Source organism: Anguilla anguilla, chromosome 19 (assembly GCF_013347855.1).
Source record: "Anguilla anguilla isolate fAngAng1 chromosome 19, fAngAng1.pri, whole genome shotgun sequence".
Classification (NCBI taxonomy): domain Eukaryota; kingdom Metazoa; phylum Chordata; class Actinopteri; order Anguilliformes; family Anguillidae; genus Anguilla; species Anguilla anguilla.
This window is the reverse complement of record NC_049219.1, coordinates 14,607,487-14,627,292: the sequence shown is the minus strand read 5'-3', so window position 1 is coordinate 14,627,292 and position 19,806 is coordinate 14,607,487. Positions and strand designations below refer to the sequence as shown.

The following is a 19,806-nucleotide window of genomic DNA, read 5'->3' as shown; positions in this document are numbered from 1 at the left end:
CCATTTAAGGCTACAAACTTCTGTCACACTTCTACCTTCTTCCCACCTCTGTAAACACACGGTCTACCTGTATGTGCCTTTTCACGAGCCCATTCCGGGCGTTGCCATTTTAAATCCCTCCTTCGAAACCCCAGACAGCAGCCTGCATTACCTCTATTACAAACGTGTGCAGTGCACTCAACTGGAGAGAACAGCTAGCTGCGAGAGAGAACCGGTCCCGTTGCGCGCTTCCATTCTGGCCAGTGTTGTTGCGCCTGACTTGTAGTTCTTTTCAGTTGTTCGATCCCAGAGAAGACCCACAGAATCTAATCTTGACCAGTTTATCAGCGAAAGAGCGCCGTCAGTGAATTGAAAAAAAAACGATGAGTTGCATCTGGTCCATGGACAGCCGAGCTGGAGACAAGCGTGGGGGATCCCTCCGTGCAGCATGATTTGCCTCGCTCGGGTCGCTTTAATTTATCACCCTAAGGTTACTGCTGAAAGGGATACCGAGAACAGCTGAGGACAAAGGTTGAAGAATAAAAATGATGTCCTTTTTCCCACTCAAAAAATTAAGACGAAATGTCAAGTATCTTCTTTTTGGAGCGGTATTAATTATTGGAGTTTTGGCTGCCTATTTAGAATTTGTTGCAACAACAAATACGTGGAACGACAGTGTCCGTAAGTTTTACCTTTTATTGTTAACGTCCTTGGTTGGATTTGCATGCAACATGTTCTTATATGATATTTAAAAACTTTTTCAAACGCGTTAGTTGCTGGTTACAGTTTAATGTAGTACCAAGTTGGATTACGGACTGACCTGTCCCATAGGCACGCTTCTGCCACTTTCGGGTTTCAAGAGTATAAGGTATAATTAACAAGTGAATTGCATTTATATTTACAAATAAACGAACAAAAATTCATTCATAGAAGCCAGACACCTGAAGACTGGGTGCTGATCGGCACTGGAACGATACTGTTCGATGCGTTGTATGGAACTCAACTCAGAAATCGGATAACCCGACTAAGATTTGTTTATTTATACTTCAGTAAATAATTTATAAGATTTTATTTTTTTTGGTATGATTTAAATTAATTTATGATTCATAACGGTGATTAAACTTAGCTTAACCCTTCCATTCCAAATCAAAATGGTAGCACTTTTAACCCCGAAAGTTTGGAGTAAGTGTCATTTTGTGTGTGATTGTTTCTGTCTTTTACAAGTTATAAAAACAGTGCATTCTTTCCACTTGTTTCGTGACCGGGTGTCAGTGCGGCAGGTTTTCAGTGTTTGATTGGGGGTTTGAGCCCAACTGAGCGGCAGCACACAGCTTCAGATAGCTGAAGTATTGTTAGTGTTGGGGGCCCACTGAGGGTATGGGGCTCTTGGTATTAAATCTCAGTGACCTCTGACCTTGTGCACTGCTGGCTTTTAAGGGCTCTGGGGCCTGCTGCGTGCTTTAGCCCCGCGTGCCACATGTTGTCCCCCTCGGGCCCTACCCCAAGGGGGGCAACATGGTCTAAGTGACACAGGCACGTATCCAGGATCAGTGTCCCACCTCTTTCACCAAATGGCTGCGGTCAGCACTGGGAGCTTTAGCTGGAGCGCGTTTCTGCCAGAGGAAGGAGGAATTTGCAATTAACCCTTTAAAGGTGTGAGGTCACAAATATGTTTTTAGAATGTTCTAAAAATGAACATTCCAATGCTAATGTAACAGTCATTACTGGTAATTGAACGCAATGGAGTTCTAGAACACTGACTTAGAATTCTGGACAAAAAAAATTTTTTCCAAAAAAAAGAAAAAAACCTACTATTCAAATGGTCAAACATGCAGAGGGAATCTATTGTGATTCAAGGTGTCCTATTGTTTCCCTGATCTGTGGAGGGGGGTGGGAGGTTGTTGGGGTCAACTAACAGCAGGCACTCTGAGAAGGGTGTGAACAGAAAAGAGTTTTAGATGATAACACTGTTTACTTTCATAGAACACAAATTGCACAGTAAAATTCTCAGTGTTAATTAAATTGTAGTAGAGTACGTATGAGTCCAATAGGATTTAATTTAACACTGAACATTTCACTGCATAGGAAATGAGGACAACCAAATTGCAAAGCATTATTTGAAACTGAAAATATAAAGTTGGTGAAGCTGTTGCACCTTTGACCTGAGGGGTAATTTACCTGTGCTTTGCAATGCATTTAGGTTCTGCATCCTGGTGAATTTAATCAAATGCTTGTTTGTTTAGTTTCCTTACATCACCTGTCGGCAAGTACACACTCTTATCTGATATATGCAAATGTGAAAATATTGTTCTTCTTAATGGTGCCTATACAAAAGAACGTACTGGTGCCTATATAAAAGAAAGCCACAGTCTATTCACAGGATAGCTCGTGGGTCTGAGCTAGCTTTATGCCCGTATTATAGCTAACTTTCACCCTCAGCGCCTGTTCCCATTTCACCAAAGGCTCATTGTCACTTTCCTGCGCTGGTCTGTGTCCATCTGAAAGCCTATCCAGCTACAGGATACCTAATGCGGCTCGTGAAGATTTATTCAGGAGATTATTGTTGTTCTCCTCCGAAGCTGCGTTTTTTTTAGATGGCCTCTGTTGTCTCAAGTTACACAGGAGATCACTTGAAGACCTACTTCCTGGGTCATCATCAGAAACCCTCCCTGTCTTCACATCACCATCGCAGACCCTTGTTGTGTCTCCTTTACTGTACCCCGTCCTACGCCAGAGCTGTATAAATGACAGGACAAGACAAGACAGGAACTACCGCGATGATGCATCTCAATGGGAGCAGTCTGATAGCGTTTAAGCAGTGTGAGAACCAATCGATTTTCTCACGCCAATTTTCACACGTAAGTGATAACCACTCATAACTGATGAAGGCTAACAGGCACGGCTTCTCACACTGTGGAGGGTTGTGGGAATTGGAGTTGTTGTAAGACATCGCTCCAGGCGAAGCGTCCCTTTGCTTTCCGCACCCCTTCCTTTCCAGTTGTGTGTGCTTTTGTGGGGGTGGGGGGTCAGAGTGGGATGGGTGGGATGGGAGGGGGGGGGCTTTTGACTCAAAGGCTGGTGTGAATCTTCACATGTCCCTGTGAACCTCTTACTGGTGCTGGGGGAGGAGTTGGGGGACAAGCATGAGAGGCAAAAGTTTAAGGTTAATCTTACAGTCCTGATGTCCAGGTTGAACCCAGGCTGCACAGGTGAAAGGTCAGGAAAGGGCTATTAATTGGCTGCTGGTCGCACCTTTGCATCGTTTCGAGGAGCGAGATATTAAAGCCTGAAAATTTAGTTAAGAAGTAACTTCCCTCCATCATGTGAATTCAAGCGATTCAAAACCAACTGTAAACTGGAGCATTGCAATTGAGTGTTGCACCCATTTATACGTTTTAATGATTGACAGATTCTGTCATAAAAACCAATGGTAATTATTTTAGAAATCATTTACAGCTAGCTAGCGCAAATAAGCTGAAATTCACCCCAAAGGTAACGGGGTAGCGGAAAGGATCAGCCCGAGACTTCTCCACCTCCCAGAAGGCAAACATTTGACTCCTGTCGAATGTTTGCCGTTGGTCTCCTGTGAAGCAGATCTGTGTGAGAGGCCTTTGACTGCGGGGGTGGCAGAAAAGCGTACTTCCCAGATGTTGGCCCGGGGAGTGGCCGAGGCCTTGGCGATGACGCTGACGCTCGCCTGCGAGCGGCTCGAGCGTCTGAACGCTGATCCGTGCTCTCGACCGAAGGTCAGTTTTCCGGTGCTTTCGAGCGAGGCGCGGAGCACGCCATTTTAGCAGCATTTTAAAACAGACCTGTGTTTTATATAGGGGATGCCGGTCTAAGACACGGCCGGTGGGGGGGGGGGGGGGGGGGGGGGGGAGGGGCATTGATAAAAGCGATGGAAGACAGATGGGGGGGGGGGGTATTAGAGTATTAGATTCACAGACAGATAGGCCCCAGGACACTCAATGCAGCATCCCCTCTCTGTCGCAGACTAGGGCGTCAGTGTCGGCAGTTGGTGTGCTGTTGCTCTTCTGGCATGCTGAGCGCTGACGGGCAGGGCCTCGCCCCGGGTGAGCGGGTCACCTGTACCGCGTTACACCAGCAGACGGCGAGGAGCGTGGGAGGCTCCGGCGCGTTCAGACCAGCCTCCATTTTGTGCTGAGGGGGTGAGCGAGCTGTGCCCCCCTGCCACTGTGCTGCTCAATGAAAAAAAAAGCACGTGAGCACGGGTGGGATTCAAATTTGACTGGGACGTCCAGGAACATGCTGAAACACGGTCACACTCAGATTCCCCTCCTCGCACAGCTATTTCAAATACCACCTTTAGCAGTCAGCTCAGTTCCTGCACGATTCATGCAAAATTTCCTCAAAGCCATTTGAAAAAAACCAAAAAAAAACATGTAGGTAATGCCGATGGAAATGGAAGCACAGGGCTTCGCTGGTTATTTTTGTCGCAGCAGGAAATAAAGAGCAGGGTTTATTTTACGTTTCACGGCGGTTTGCTCTGTTGATTATTGAGTGGTATGGCGAGAATCCCGCAGAGACTAGCAGTGGGAGGACAGAGCAGATGGGAGGGGTTTTCAGTGGAGGGAGACTTTCCCAGTAGTTTCCAGTGAGTGAGAGACGTCAGTGATTCGGACTGACACAGGTCTTCAAATACGCTTAGAAGTTTGCACGAGTTTTATTTACATTTGCATGCAGGAGGAGAGGTGGTGCGGTCAACAAAAAGCATCAGCAGAAGTCTTAATCCTTTGAAGAGTCGGTTCTTTGGAATGTTAGGTCTAGGTGTTCTAGAATGCCATTGCTTTCAATTGTTACATCAGCATTAGAATCTTCAGTTAAGAGGATACAGAACTGCAGATAGTGAACAATAATTGTAAGCGCCAGTGTAGAGTCACTTAAAGAAATGTTGGGCCACCACTGTTTGTGATGAAGCTGGTTGGCCTTGCCCAGGGTTGAAATATGCGGTCGACTGTTTTGGGATTGCTCACCTGCTTTACCTTTCAATTAAAATTAATTCAGGGGCATCATAACCCATGAGTATGCACTTCTGTCCATTGTGGCTCTTTGTTGATGATGTCATTGCTTGTGAAGCAATGACCAGTCCTGACCTGTCAAAGGCTCTCTAGCCACACCCTTAATTCAGAGTCACATCGGTCTCCTCTTGCAGCAACGCAAGCCATAATTATAGGCAACTGGGCCTGCCCAGAATCTGCTGCACATTACCCTATGCATGCTGGGATGTTGTTTACCTTGTTAACGGATGAGCCACACGTAGGTTGTAGTCTCTACTTGTTGACCATCATTTTTCCCAGACAATGACATTTTTTGCGGTCTGCTGACAAAAGGAAGCACAACTAGTTTTTTTTTCTCCAAACATTCAACCGTCACAGTTGTGTTCCGATCAGGCTGTGGCTTTGTGGCGATGCAGAACAGAGCAGCGCTTGTGGTCCGGCACAAACGTTGCTGTAAGTTCAGCAACGGCAGTGACACATCAATCGCACAGGTACCTCCGCGTTCTACTTCCCCTTTCGTGACGAACTCTCATCCCTTAAGACTTATTAAATTATCAAGGGCCACAAACTCGTTTAATTTTCAGCCCCCCCCCCTCCCCCCTTGGCCCCTCCCCTAGCCGCGATGCTGTCTCAGCAGTCGCTAATTGTGATGCAAGCGCTGCTGTTGTCCTTCGACTTGAACGGTTCAGTTCGCCGACCGATTTGTTTGCCTTTTATTTTGTTTATGGTTTTTTGTGCACACGCTATCTCCCCTGGGCCCTTCCGTCCTTATCAGGGCGGATTGGCAGGTGCTTGCAAATGTGCATCTGGCACGGGGCCAGAGCTTTGCGCTAGTGGCCAATGGGGCTATACTGCCATTACCTCTGTGATGCCAGGATGAGGGCAGAGTTACACCTTGATGTGATTTGGTTTTATTTTTCCCAGTGCTGGTTGCCAGCGACTGCTCTTTAAGGACAAACTGTTTTAAGAGGGGTTGTCACCGGTTTTACTTGCATGTGGTTCAGGCGGTCTTCTGAGAGAACTACTGTCAGTACTGGTTTCTGTGTAGTCGGTCTGAGTTTCTGTTCATTTGAGAAATGTTTTTTAAGTCAGTTCTCCTCAATGAATCTTTCGTGAGCTGGGCATCAAATGAGAGAGGCAGTCTGCGCACCCTCACAAGAAAGGGTTCCAAAAGGCTCCTTGTGTCTCCATAGAGGAACCTCCTAATTCAAAGTTTCTTTGTCAGGTAAAATGGGTCAAACTGAGAGCTTTGACACTGTTCACACCTACCATAGAGGGCTGCATAAAGAACTAGAAAGGGTTCCCCTATGACGGCAACCCAAGGAACCCTTTTTTTCTGAGAGTGGATGATGAGGGACAAACTTCTGGGGCCGTGTCCCTCCTTCCTGCCTATTAATGTGACCAATAAGGGCATGTGTGCCAGCCGGCATGCCAGCACCAGCTGGGGGCTTTTCTTATCTGTGTGTGGACAAACGCTGTCCACCTCTTCCTCTGTGATTTGGGAAATGACAAGGGGGGTAAGGGACGTAGGGGGGTAGTGGGGTAGGGGGATATTTCACTTGTAAATTTCCATGGCTGCCTTAAAGGCTGCTCTGAGGGGAAAAATATTTTTAAAAATTTAAAGAAGTTTTGAACCCGTTACCCCCTCCAGACCCAGGGGGTCCCTTAGCCACTTCAATCGGGGCCCGGCGGGGAGAGAAGAAGAAGGGCCGCCTAGGATGGGAAACCAATTTGGGACGGAGGCGGGCAGGCAGGCGGCGGGGTGGGGACTGGAGGCACTGCAGAGGGGTTTGCGGGGGCGTGCGGGCAGGGGCGCGGGAGGGGGGGGGGGCGGCGGTGGTTACCATGGCGCAGGAGAAGCAGAAAAGAAGAAATGCTCTTCCAGTTCACTGGGGTGTCAGATTTATCGGGCTTAATGGCCGCTGCGCACTCTTAAGCCCCCCCCGCCGGGGGCCGTCCCCCCTGGCCAGAGGCACACGCACTCCCCCAGCCCCCGACGCGCAGGGCACACACACTCCCCCAGCCCCCGACGCGCAGGGCACACACACTCCCCCAGCCCCCGACGAGGCAGAGCGCACTGGTTATGCACTGGAAGCTATGTAACGGTATCTGTGGCTCGGCCACTTAGATGAGACTTCGGAGGCATCGGATTCGGTCCTGACGACTCGTCAGTGCAGTTGAGAACCGCAGAAAAACTCCCGCCTGTTTTTATCTTTATTTATTTATTTATTTATTTTTTTAGGGAACTCATGGAATAGCTTTCAGGTGACTCTAGAAAGTTCTGAATGTGAACGTCACTGCTGGAGCTGCTCTGGCATGGTGAGAGACCTGGGTCAGCTAAATGGGCCGGCGGTCCTGTACTGACCCGCGCTCGGCTCTGAGGTATCGTTATTGGAAAGACCCGCATTATTTATGGCAGCCCTCTGACGTCCCACAAGATATCATTTAGAGCTTAAATGAGCTCAGCGTGCTGAGGGTATGCAGCCCTCAGGGAGCTGCAGTGCCTCTCCTGTGCTGCGGTGAGAATGTGTGATTCCTAAATACCAGGATCAGGATGGGGGTGGGCGGAGGGGGGGGGCGGGGTGCGGGGGGGGGGGGTAATGCATATAATACTAGTGGCAAAAAGCGGAAAGCAGTGACATGAGTGACATTTGGGCCCCTTCCCACTGGTCCCTCGGGCCACTGTAACAAAGCCATGAAGGCTCTAACGGAGAAGTCTGGTGTTTTCAATTTGCTAATTCACCCCCCTGGCAAAAGCGTACCTGTCCTGTTTTGTCCTGTCTGGGAGTGACAGGCAGAACCCCCCCCCTCCGCCCCCCCCTCATGGGAACTGGATAGCTCTCCGGTCTCCAGAGGGATCAGGTGACTCTGTCTCCCAAAGGGACAGTCGGCTTTCCAATCCCAGGGGTGGAGTGAGACACAGAGATGAGCGGAGATGATGGCCCTGCCTCAAACATACTGTACTTATACTGTCATGGCCAAGTGACAGGTACAGTTACAGGTGTGTGTGTGTGTGTGTGTGCGTGTGTATCAGGTGTGCATCACTGGTGGTGTGGGGGGGGGGGGGGGGGGGGGGGGGGGGGTTAGGGTTAGGGGGGCACTATAAAAAGAAGAATAAACAGCAGCTATAAAAAGGTCTCCAGAACATGTAGATGTAGTGTTTTTGGGTAAACACATGAGCCGAGTGAGTGATGTTTCTGGGGGAAATGCCTCCAAACCCCCACAGCCCCCCCTTCCTCCCCCTCAGTTCCTCCTCTCTCTCTCTCTCTCTCTCTCTCTCTCTCTCTCCTCTCATAACTCACCTCACCTCTGCAGGGGCCCCAGAGGTGTTGCCTCCCTGCTCAGTTCCATCTCTCTTCTGACTAAATGAGCACTTTGTTTCCTCCATCCTGCTCCCCACCAGCGACCACAGAGCGATGGACGTGAGTCAGGCCCAAAACACGAGGCTTCTGCGGACCCTCCCAAAAAAAAACACACAGGAGCTCTGGGTCTCACCTCTCCATTCTCTCACTCCATCTCTGATCACGGCAGCGATGGGACTGGAGTGATTTGGGTCAGGGTTTGAGGAGGTGGGGGGGAGGCTTGGGTAGTGGAACCTACTAATCAATTCATTCCAGTGTTGCCCCAAATTCACCATGCTGTAAGGTTTTTAAGGTGCAGTATCTGAATGGTTTCACTGCTTTTTGAGTCATCAGCAGCTGTTTGCGCGCATCTACACACTGACTGTGTGCGGCGTTTAAGGGTGAGCAGTCTGGAGCGGGGGCTCGGGGAGAGGACCGGGCTCGTCTCGCTGTTCCCCGTCTCATTAGCGCTAACATCAGAAAGGCTCACCGCTCTGAGCGTTCAGCCTGGCGTGAGGGTAAAAACCTGTGAGATTAAGCGCGTTCTCTGGGATAGGTGCGCTGCGCACTGCCTGTAAAATCCATCCGTTCTCAGAGCACAAAGGGCTTTGAAGTGTAACGTGAGGACTTTGCTGGTGAGCGTGCTTGTTTTCGAGAGCTTCCGCAGTTTGAGGTGATACTGCTGGTTGCAGACAGGCCCCCCCCCCCCCCTTTCACACGCATCGCTCTGCGCTGATTTTCACTCTCTAATCAGCCCAGGGCATCTCAGCCAGGATTTAGCCAGAGAATCATTCTCCACAGACGAAGGAGAGAGAGAGAGAGGGAGGGAGGGAGAGAGAACAGGCGAGTGGGAGGGAGAGAGAGAGGGGGAGAGAGAGGGAGAGGGAGGGAGAGAGAACAGGCGAGTGAGAGGGAGAGAGAGGGGGAGAACAGATGAAGGAGAGAGAGGGAGGCAGAGGGAGAGAGAGAGAAAGAGGGAAAGAAAGAGAGAGCAGGAGAGAGAACAGGAGGGAAAGGGAGAGTGTTTGCAGGATATAAGAATGTCTGGAATTTTTTTTATTGCCATAACAGTGTTTATGTGCCCTGAATTAATTTTTTTGAATTGAAAGATGTCCGCACTGCCTTCAGGCATTGCACAAGGACTATGCGTGACTGGACCTGTGTTTAATTACAGGTGAACTGGGACAATTACAGGTGAACTGGTAATCTGCACTCAGGTGTGTCTGAACAGAATCTTCTATGGGAGTCCACAGGGCTTCCAAAAGTGCTCAGTTCTGATTGTGGTGAATCAAGGTCATGAAAGTGCTTGAATTGATGGTCGATGATTGATGCATGATTGATGATTGACGGTTGATGCGTTATTTCAAAATACATTTTGAAATGCTGGAACATAATGATTTTCTCAACAGCTTCTTTTTTCACCTTTTAAAAGCAGAATCTCTAGACGTTTATTTCACTTATAAATCAACATTTTTAACAGTAGATCCTTAGTTTAGCGCTGGGGTCTTAACAAGGTCTGCAGTCCCTGCTGGTTTTGTGATTAACCTTCAATGAGCAGCCGATTTTTGGCCTTTTGGAAACAAGGTGTTCAGACTCCTGAGCCAATATATTCTTTAAAAAATCTACCGTTTGGTTGGTCTGATGGTGTTTGCGGAATTACTCTCCTCAGTTCAGTGCTGCTTGAAAGCATTGCCTCGCCTGGTTTCCATGAGAACAGGACAAAATGCCACTAGTCAAAAAAAAATCAGTCACATTCCATTGCAGGCACATCTACACTGCCACTGTTGTCATCATGCAAATTTGAGCAAAGCTGCCTTCCTGTGTCTGTGCTAGGGTGTCTCTCTCTCTATCCGTTGGGAGTCAGTCAGCTGCTGGCTACTGTACATGAATACAGTGGCAAAATAGACATTCTAGACCAGAGCAGCATGAGCGGGCAGTGCGGATAGAGTAACCCCAGTACTAATGCTTTACCCTCCCCCCCCCCCCCCCCCACCACCACATGCACATGCATTCATGCACGCACTCACCCTCATCGACTGACTGCTTTTGACTGCCACTGTAAAACAATACTACGGCTCCCAGAATGCAAATGGGGTGTAACTCATCCCGACTGGCTCAATGGAAGGAAAGCTGATCGGTGTTTCTGGCGGGAGGCAGGAAGCAGGTGATGGATCTCCCTGCTGATAACGGCCGTTCCTTCGGCCGCAAACCGGTTACCCCAGGCTCGTACTCGCCGGGCGTTCTTTGAGATCAAAATCACTGCTTTATCTGCCAGGTGGTGTAGAACAGACTTGTGTTGCTGTATTCCTATGGTGAGCTACCCGTTGTTCTCTCTTACCTCCAGAGTTCAATGCTTGGGATGAGACGACTCCCCCAACCAGGCAAGCAACAGAAAAAGAGGTAAGGACAGAGAGCTAAAGAAAGAAATGAACTCCATCCGCTAAGGAAGATTCTGCATTGTGCCTGTCCCTCAGTCCTATTAGCAGTGGTGTCTCACGGCTCAAGGCAAGCCTGTCAGTGGCACTATTGAAGCTTAGAATCGCAACCGCTTAAGTGAAGAAACTATGTTGTGAAGAGTGCTATAGCTTAGGCCCATATTTTACGTAAGCCATTTGCCTTGCTGTCCTCTCCTGATTTCTCTTCCTCTGTTTCTCCCCCTCTCTCCCCTACTCTCTGGTCCCCCCTCTCTCTCATTCTGTGTGTGTGTGTGTGTGTGTGTCTCCAGTCTCTCAGCAGTGAGCAGGGCAGATCGTGGCAGTCCCAGTTCACTCCGCAGTCCTGGAGCCCAGAGGTAGGAAACCCCTCACCTCACAGGAACCTCTGAACCTGCACTCTGCCCTCCCACCTCCACATCACCCAATCACAGCACAGCAGCTCCCAAATCACCCAATCACAGCACAGCAGCCCCCCAAATCACCCAATCACAGAGAAGCGCCAACCACCCAGCAGGCCCTCAGGAGCCACGCTATGTCTCAGCTGGAATTCGCATCAAGTCATCTGGAGCCCTTCTCCTTAAGAAAACAAAACATTTGGGTTTTTCCAGACAGCATTTGATTTGAAATTTACACATGAAAACAGTGCTAACGCTGATGCGTCTTATTTCACTGACAGCTTTACTGCAGTCGGATTACTCATGATTCCCGTCTGGAAATACCCTGACCTCACTGAACATACTGAGATGGTTGTGATTTTTATCTCTACCACATATATGTGTGCGTGTGCATGCGTGTGTGTACGTGTGTGTGCGCGTGTGTGTGTGTGTGTGTCCGTGAACATGAGCACAAGCACAAGCACACACACACAATTGAATGCTCTTCTGAGGTGTCTGAAACCAGTAGAAACTGTGTGTCTATTTTGGGAGCGTAAATGAGGAACAAGAAGGAGATGACAGGAAGACACGTTAGACAGACAGACAGGGAAATGCGCGGTTCATCCTGAAAGCAGGAAAGTAGTGTCTGGTCACCGACGGCTGGGGTTAGGTCTGCTTCACGGCTGTGGAACATCGGGTTCAGGGCTGGGTACCTACAGGACTCCGGACTCTGCCCCCCCCCCACATGCACCCGCCCGTGTGGCTGGGCGTCGCCGCTGCATGGTTGCCATGGAGACCGTGGCGGGCCACACAGGAAGGGCCCCTTCCCACTGTTCAGATGTGCTGCTCTAACCCAGATACTGTGTCTGTCTTAACAGGCTGAAACAAGCCACTAATGAGCAGGTATTCAACTTCTGTGCCTTAAAAGTGCCTTTAAAGTTAGAATTACTGCGAGGTTGGGCCAGTTTCACATACAGAGAGGAAACAGGCCCCAGAGAGGGAGTGTTACTCCACCCCCCCAAACCTACCCCCTCCTGCTGTTAACCGTTGCTGTGAACGGCATGATAATAATACTGAATTCCGTCTATATACCATTTTCTTCTTTCATCGGATGATTTCCAGTGACAGGGTAAAGTCTGGCTTAGCCCCACTGCTGTGTTCTGCCCTTCTGCGTGAGGCAAGTGAGCTGTGCTTTCACACCAGTGCACTCCTATCTCATCAGCTGAGGCAGGGATTACTCAGCCAATTAAAATAAGGAAAAAAAAAATATATATATATCCGTAGCTGTCGCGTGATTGGACGGAGGCTTCCCTTTCAGACCGATTCGGTCGGGCGGGGCCTAGAAGCGAGTGGAAAAAATGCAAAGAAAAGAACCAAGAGGGCGTTACGAGAGCAGGGGGACTCCACAGTCCCAGCGGCGCTGCAGAGATCCTGACCTTTGAGTTTCCACAGATGGGGCCGCCAGCACATGTGTGCCTCGGCTGAGTCAGGCTCTTTGGCTCTTTCCATTTCCCCTTTGAGTCGCTGATATCAAACTGCACGGTCATCATCAGAACTCCCGTATGCTGGTCAGTGCTGGGAACACGTCTTCTCCCGCGTGTGTGGGTGTGTGCGCACCTGCGTGCATGCATGCATGCATGCATGCATTTGGCTGTGTGTGTGTGTGTGAGTGAGTGAGTGAGTGAGTGAGTGAGTCAACTCGCAGAGAGTGAGTCTCTGCAAGCTGAACTTGTCTTCATCCTGTGAACATATAATGCTTTACACACAGTGCTGCGGTTAATGCCTTCAGTTTTCAAACACATCTGATGGGCTCGGCGAAAGTGTCGCTCGCGGGCCGAATCCGGCCCACGCCAGTGCCGGCTGTCAACCGTGCCAACCGGCTGCCCTGCAGGGCCGGCACACATTGGGCTGTGCGCCACCGAGGGGCACACGGGAGGGATCCAGCCAGTCAGCGGGGATAGGGGTGCTCCTTGCCTGTACCCAGTCTGCAAATTGGACGGTCCAAATTTGTGTTGAGATTGGAGATTTTTTTAAAGAAGAAAAAAACTAATTTGTCGATGATTTGTTGGAAGGTGTAGATTTGCATTGTGACTCTCATACCTGCTCATCAAAACAAGCACTCGGGGATGTTGTCTTCTCTCTTCTGCAGTACAAAGGGCAAGCTAATCTGCACATTTTTGAAGACTGGTGTGGCAGCTCCACTCTGCAACTTCGGAAAAACCTACACTTTCCTCTGTACCCTCATGTGAGTGATACTGCTCCTTTACCCACACACACACACACACATATATGCACGCACGCACACACACACGCACACACACGACCACACACAACCTCACTCTTACTCACTCTCTGTGAATCGCTCTTCGACCCCCCCCCTCTCGCCCACTCTCTCACTTCACCATCAGCTCAGTGCCTCAGTCTGCCGCACTGCCTGTCTGTCTCTTACATTTCTCACGCTCACACTGTCGCTCTTTCACTCACCTCTACTCCCAAAACCCAACTCAGATGCATTTGCAAGGGTGACTGTGCATCAAGTGTAGTACACATTGGTGACGGTTACTGGCTGAAGTGCGGAAGTCAATACAGCGAATGCAGATAGAGATCGGCGTCTGACACGTCGTCAGGCGCAGAGTGCAGAGGATGTGGTTCCGTTATGTCAGAACTCTGTTTGTCTGCGTCTGCCGTGCTGGGCGAAATAAAAAATAAAAAAAGACCGCAGCAGATTTGGTTCAGGAAGGAAGTGCCGTTGTTTGGTGTCCTCCACTATCTACTGACTGCTGAAGCTCTGCTAACCGCAAGTCATACAACAGGCCGGCTAACTGACTAATCTCGAGAGAGAGAGAGAGAGAGAGAGAGAGAGAGAGAGAGAGAGAGAGAGAGAGAGAGAGAGAGAGAGAGAGAGAGAGAGAGAGAGAGTGAGAGAGAGAGAGAGAGAGAGAGAGAGAGAGAGAGACATAGAGAGAGAGAGAGAGAGAGAGAGAGAGAGAGAGAGAGAGAGAGAGAGAACAGATGCATGCGGATGGAATGTCGGTATTGCCGACCTGTTAGTCAGAATTTGATCGGTACGTGAGATTACGATTTTTCGTCTCAGTGACGTGGCTTTTCGATCATGTCACTGTTTTCCTGGAGGTAAAATAATAATAATAATAATAATTAGTCTCAACATATCTAGCATTTGGAAAAAAAGAACATTTGTTGTGGTTGTCATGGGAAGGGGGAGGAGCTACAGCAGTAACGGACAGCTGATGCTGAACAGCATGGCTCTTGTGAGCTGTGACACCGCCACAGACTGGTCCAGATAAAACTGCTGACATCAAAGTACAAGCTCTGCCGTTGTGACTCGAGTGGCATTTATACCCAAAGCTGGCTCATTGCCCCACAGCCTCGTCCTTACTTTGCGCCGATGGCCTCATTTTGGCTTGGGCACGCTACATTAACCTGAGGCACACCGAAATGCACGATTCTGTACGCTGAGTGTGTAATCCTTGTATTAAATCATTTTTAAAACAATTTTAATAAGTCAAACGGTTGGTGTCTTGATTTTGAGGCTCGCAGGCTTTGAGGAGGTGAAAGAGCTTGGCTGTCGGGAGATTTCCTGAACCTCGGTCTTCTTGAGGCAGCAGGTCAAAATGCACCTTCCAGTCAGCCAACCTTTAGCTTGTGCACCTCCAAAAATCCAACGAACGGCCCCTTTTGCATTGCTCCCTCTTTTCCTCTTCGCCTGAATGAAGAGAGGAGGGTGACGTGTTTTTTTTTCATCTTTTCCAGTCCAGGACCACGGTGACGAAGCTCGCCGTTTCCCCCCGATGGACCAACTACGGCCTGAGGATCTTCGGTTACCTCCACCCTTACGTCGACGGTGCGTTTTTAAACAAGATAACGCCCAGTATTCTTACACACCTGTTTTTTTTTCATTTAGTAGAGTGTCCCGTAGAAGCCACAGTGAATGTGTAGGAACTGAAAAATTCAATACCTGATGTCAAGCTAAGCTAAAGCTAAGCTAAAGACAACAGGGAGAGACTGAACATGTCCCGTAGAACTGCGACATTGTGGCCATTGTAGAACAGTGCTTGAACTTTTAACCCCACTGGGACCTGTGTCTCCCCCATTCTCTTTGCCGAGGATTAGGCTCCGCCCCTCTGGTTCTCGGTCTCACGGCCCTGCGCTGTGATTGGCCGCACGTGACACGTGCTGCGGTAGCTGCCCCTGTAACACGACCATTCGTGAAATAGGAGCCCTCTTTGTGTGTCCCGGGTTCATCTGACACGCTCCTGGAAATGTATAGTCTGACAGGGTTCTGGCCTCCTGCGCTGTTTCTCTCTGTTTAGCATGGGGATTATACAGGTGTTTCATCCATTATACCCTGCTGCTGTGACTCATGATGTTGCAGCTATGCTGGGGTGCGCTATATAATAATAGGCTTTTGAACCATTAAAAGTGTTTTGTTGAGAAAAAGATGTGTTCACACCATAGAGGGGGTGGGGGACATGGTCTTACTCATCATGGCCTGAAGTACCTCTTTTTGTTTTCTTTTTTAATGAATTCCTTTGTGTTTTATATTTCTATGTGTCTGTTAGGTCCATTTCCTGGTCTTTCTCCACAGTAATAGCCATGAGAGAGGACCTTTAGTCTGTAGTAGTTTCATTTCGACATGCCGGCTGACCTTCTGCGTTCACCTTCTCCTCGTTGTGGGATGAACATGATGCCATTAGCCGAGTGGCTGAAATGCTCACTGTGACCCATGCTGTTCCTCATCTCTGTGGTCCAGGGGAGTTCCTGTTCGCTGTGGCCTCCGATGACAACTCTGAGTTCTGGTTGAGTGAGGATGACAGCCCCCTGAACCTCCATCTGCTGGCTTTGGTGGGAAAGGTGGGTGTAAAAGAACCAGGGACCCCCAGCGATTTCTGTAGCTGCCTGTAAACTAGGAAACAAACTTTCTCGTCGACAAATTTGTACGTGGGAACAAGGCGTGTGAACAGCAGCAGATACCCTCGTCTTCCAGGAATATGAGATCTCTGTCCAAGATCAGGCGCGTCAGGCGTCCGCCCGCCCGCGCGGCTCGGCCTGCGATGCTTCGTCTGAGATTAGAAACCGCGCGACGTGTGGCGGAGGTGCAGAGAAAGGCCTGCGCGACTGAGAGGATGACATTCACATGAAAGACACGCCCATTTACGTTACTACTGGTGTTCCCAAAAGGGGCATCCAGTAGAAATTTTGTGTTTTTCTTTCTTTTTACTGGTGCGAACCAGATGATTATTGCTCTTGTGATAACTGTAGCTGATTTGCACACATTGTTATTTCACTGCGGTTCTTGAACGTTATTTAAATTTTTCCGTTGTCTTGCAGACTGGCGCAGAATGGGCGGCGCCAGGCGAGTTTGGGAAATACGTCAGTCAGGTCTCTCAGCCAATCGAGTAAGTTGGCATCTCTGGGGGGGGGGTCTCACATCTGAGGGCTGCTATTGGTCTGTCATTAAAGGGGGAGGGGTTTTGCAGGCATGAGCAGTAGGGGGAGGACTAGGGATACAGGAGAGGTGTGTGTGTTTTGGGTGGAGGAGGTGGGGAGTTTGGGGATAGGTGTGTAGATATTCTGCATAGTTCATTGTTCATCATATCCCACAATGCCCGTTTTTTTGCTCCTTCTTCCCCAGGCTAATGGCGAGTAAGCAATATTACTTTGAGATCCTCCACAAACAGAACGACAGAGGCACTGACCATGTGGAAGTCGCGGTAAAGCAAGCCCTCATCTTCATCTTCACACTTATCTGCATTTTTTTCAGCCCTTTAGATTGGGAAATGTAGTTTTAATCCAGCAAAGCAAAGTTGTCCTTTCATGAGGAACTCAGTTATTCATTTGTACATCATGATTACCATCCGTGACTGTTAATGTTCCGCACTAGCGTCTTGGCATGTGCTGGCAGTGTTAAGGGGACACACATCTGCATCCACTGTGTGGCAGCTGGGCTTCCATATGCAGGGGTGGGTGGAGGGGGGGGGGGCGATTCCAAGGCCCCTGACTGACTGACTGACTGACACGGGCCCTCAAAAAAAATATCAGAACATCGGGTTTTCTGTGATGGTGGGGGCCCCGATGCAAGATCTTTTCCCCGGGCCCAAGGTCCCAGGTGGCGCCCCTGTGTGGCGGCGCTGCGCACTTGCATGCTCGGCATTCTTCTGTCCTAAATCAGCGGGCCGAGCGCTGACAGAGGAAGTGGTTCACTGCGGAGCGTCTCAGACGGTCACATTCCTAAACCCCGCTATTCATCCGTATAACGGAAACCCGCCATACGCTGGCATTCTGCTCGCGCTGTACGCACACGCTCAGAAGGCACAAAGCCAAACTCCGCTGAACAGGAAGTCCACATGGAAGTGTTTCAGCCTCTGCTGATTACGACTGCTCCAGATAATCCCAGGAGTTTTTAGAGCTGTTTTTTTTTTGTTTTTTTTTGCAGCATATTGACTGTGTGGTTCTTCTCTACAGTGGCGACTCCATGATGGGGAGAGGTTCACAGTCATTGATTCCCGCTACATTTCCCTCTACACCAGTAAGTTGTGCAAGGAGAGAATGTGTGTGCTGGCTTTAGTTGGGGCAGGGGGCAGGGGGTTGGGGGCATGGCATGGGGCAGGGGGCTGGGGTTCCCCTTTGAGCTTAAAATTAAGCATGGAATTGGACTTGATCACAAACAGTCTAAGCAGGTTAAATTCTAGGTATACCATCCATTTTAGATCTGTTTTATATGGCTACCCTTTAAGTAGCGCATTTATATGACTCATGCACTTTAATAATAGTAATAATAATTATCATTATTTTAAGATGTGTGTGATTTTGAGAGGAAATAAGAATATTAATGTTGTATTGAATGTATTTTCCTTGACAGAGGTTTTGTGTACATGTATTTAATTATTTATTTTTCTTGAAAATGACATGTTTTTATGGTAATGATAATGTGTCTTGGAGATGGACTTAAAGCACAGCCTTCCTTCTGAGTCACCGAGCTTCTGGAAGATTTGGCGTGGCGTGGAAACAAAGCTCGAAACGGCCCTAATTGCCGTCTAATTTTCTTGTTTAACATGGTTTCGCGGTTTACCCAAATAGCCGTAGCCGCGGCTTTTAAGCGGTATTTTTAGCCCTGCTTATGCGACGGTCAGGTTTAATTTTCGGAACACGGCGGAGAAGGAACATCCCACTGCTTTTGGTTTTTCATGAACCTCCTTATGAGCCATTTTGATTGGCCCAGAGACCAGGCTAAAGGCCCTATGGGACCAGGCCTTTGCACCAGAGCTCCAGGGCTTCCGCTTCAGCTTGCAAATTATAGATCTTCTTTCAAATCACTTCTTAAAGCATATTTGTTTAAGCAGGCTTTTTCTATAACTGTGTGGGCCTTTGTGGTTTCATTCGATATTAGATTTCTGATATTTGCTTTGTTTATTTATTCATTGATTTATTTTTTACATTTTCTATTACCTGTATTGTGGAGCACTTTTCTAACTGTGTTTTGAAGAGTCCTATATAAATAAAGTTTATTATTTGTTATGAAGATGATTCACACATGTTTGAATTTGGATTTATTAAACTGCTTCACGCTACAGAAATAATTTTTTAAAAACTCTCCTTGTGACCCCCTCCAGCCCAGCATGGTTCTGATCCACAGAGGCCCAAAACATTAGAATGAGCCACCAAGGCCGTGATGTAATGCAGCAAGCATTCGTGTATTTACCTAACCTGCAACATACATGCCCAGCCTAGCAGAGGGCAGAAACTCATTCTGCAGTCAGGATGGCAAGCGTTGGGGAGATTTGCGCTGTACCTCTCTAGTCCTGGGTAGCCACGGGTTAGGCTGCTTGTTGTGAGCAGCCATTTTGAAGAAGTGAGTTCACTGTGTGAGCGCCTGCTTTGATGCATCACCAGCAGCAGGGTACATTGGTGCACCCGGCAGCTCACCTGAGATCCAGCTGGCCTGTTGAAGGTTCTGATGATGTCATTCTTCCTGCTTTTAGACGAGTCGGCTCGGATGATGAGTGAGGTCGCTCATATCCCTCAGTCAGCTGCTAGTCACGTGGCGCCCCCCCAGAACACCCAGGGGACCCCAAAACCTGGGGATTCCAGTCTGGGGGTAGACATGCTGCGGGAGGACCCCCGGGACTCTCTGTACCAGCGTGAGTGACCCCAACATCTCAGCTGCAACGACCAATCATCTTCTCTCTTCCCTCACACAGCCAAAGCCCAACCAGTGTGACAGATTCAGTGTAGGATTTGGCTAGCATGCCACATAAAGCTAACATCAGCTTACATGTTTTGTCCAGTTGTACGTGATTCGTGATGCATGGTCCTGATATCAGCCTTTCACATTCACATTCATTCACATTTTTCCGAGCACGGGCAGTTTAAAGAGAACGCCGCCATTTTGTTGAGTCTGTCTCAGTGTTTTAGAGCAGCTTCTGTAGCTGCAGGGTTTCTCTTCTTTTTTTCAGTTCTTCCTCGCACTTCTCCCTCAGCTTCCCACAGCCCTTTTGGAGGCTGCTTTTGCCGGGGCGCGCTGACCCTTGACCCCTGACCCCTTGACCCCCCCCTGTGTTTTCTCCCCACGCAGTTCCGCTGGTGGACAGGGTGCATGTGCGACGCGTCCTTCCCGACTGCGCCTACGAGCCCAGCTACA

At 49.0% G+C, this 19,806-nt stretch overlaps 1 protein-coding gene across 1 annotated transcript in view; it reads left to right on the top strand.

Annotated features, from left to right (window-relative positions):
- Positions 1–177: 177 nt before the first annotated feature.
- The window catches only part of b4galnt3b (beta-1,4-N-acetyl-galactosaminyl transferase 3b), a 27,719-nt gene continuing 8,090 nt past the window's right edge, over positions 178–19,806 (top strand). The window contains exons 1-11 of the mRNA XM_035401930.1: positions 178–660; positions 10,683–10,738; positions 11,064–11,129; positions 13,297–13,392; positions 14,919–15,009; positions 15,919–16,019; positions 16,497–16,564; positions 16,801–16,879; positions 17,631–17,694; positions 19,148–19,306; positions 19,741–19,806. The exon at positions 19,741–19,806 is cut by the window's right edge and continues 44 nt beyond it. Coding sequence (XP_035257821.1) covers positions 525–660; positions 10,683–10,738; positions 11,064–11,129; positions 13,297–13,392; positions 14,919–15,009; positions 15,919–16,019; positions 16,497–16,564; positions 16,801–16,879; positions 17,631–17,694; positions 19,148–19,306; positions 19,741–19,806 — 982 coding nt within the window. The 5' untranslated portion in view covers positions 178–524. The remainder of the gene's footprint in view (positions 661–10,682; positions 10,739–11,063; positions 11,130–13,296; positions 13,393–14,918; positions 15,010–15,918; positions 16,020–16,496; positions 16,565–16,800; positions 16,880–17,630; positions 17,695–19,147; positions 19,307–19,740) is intronic.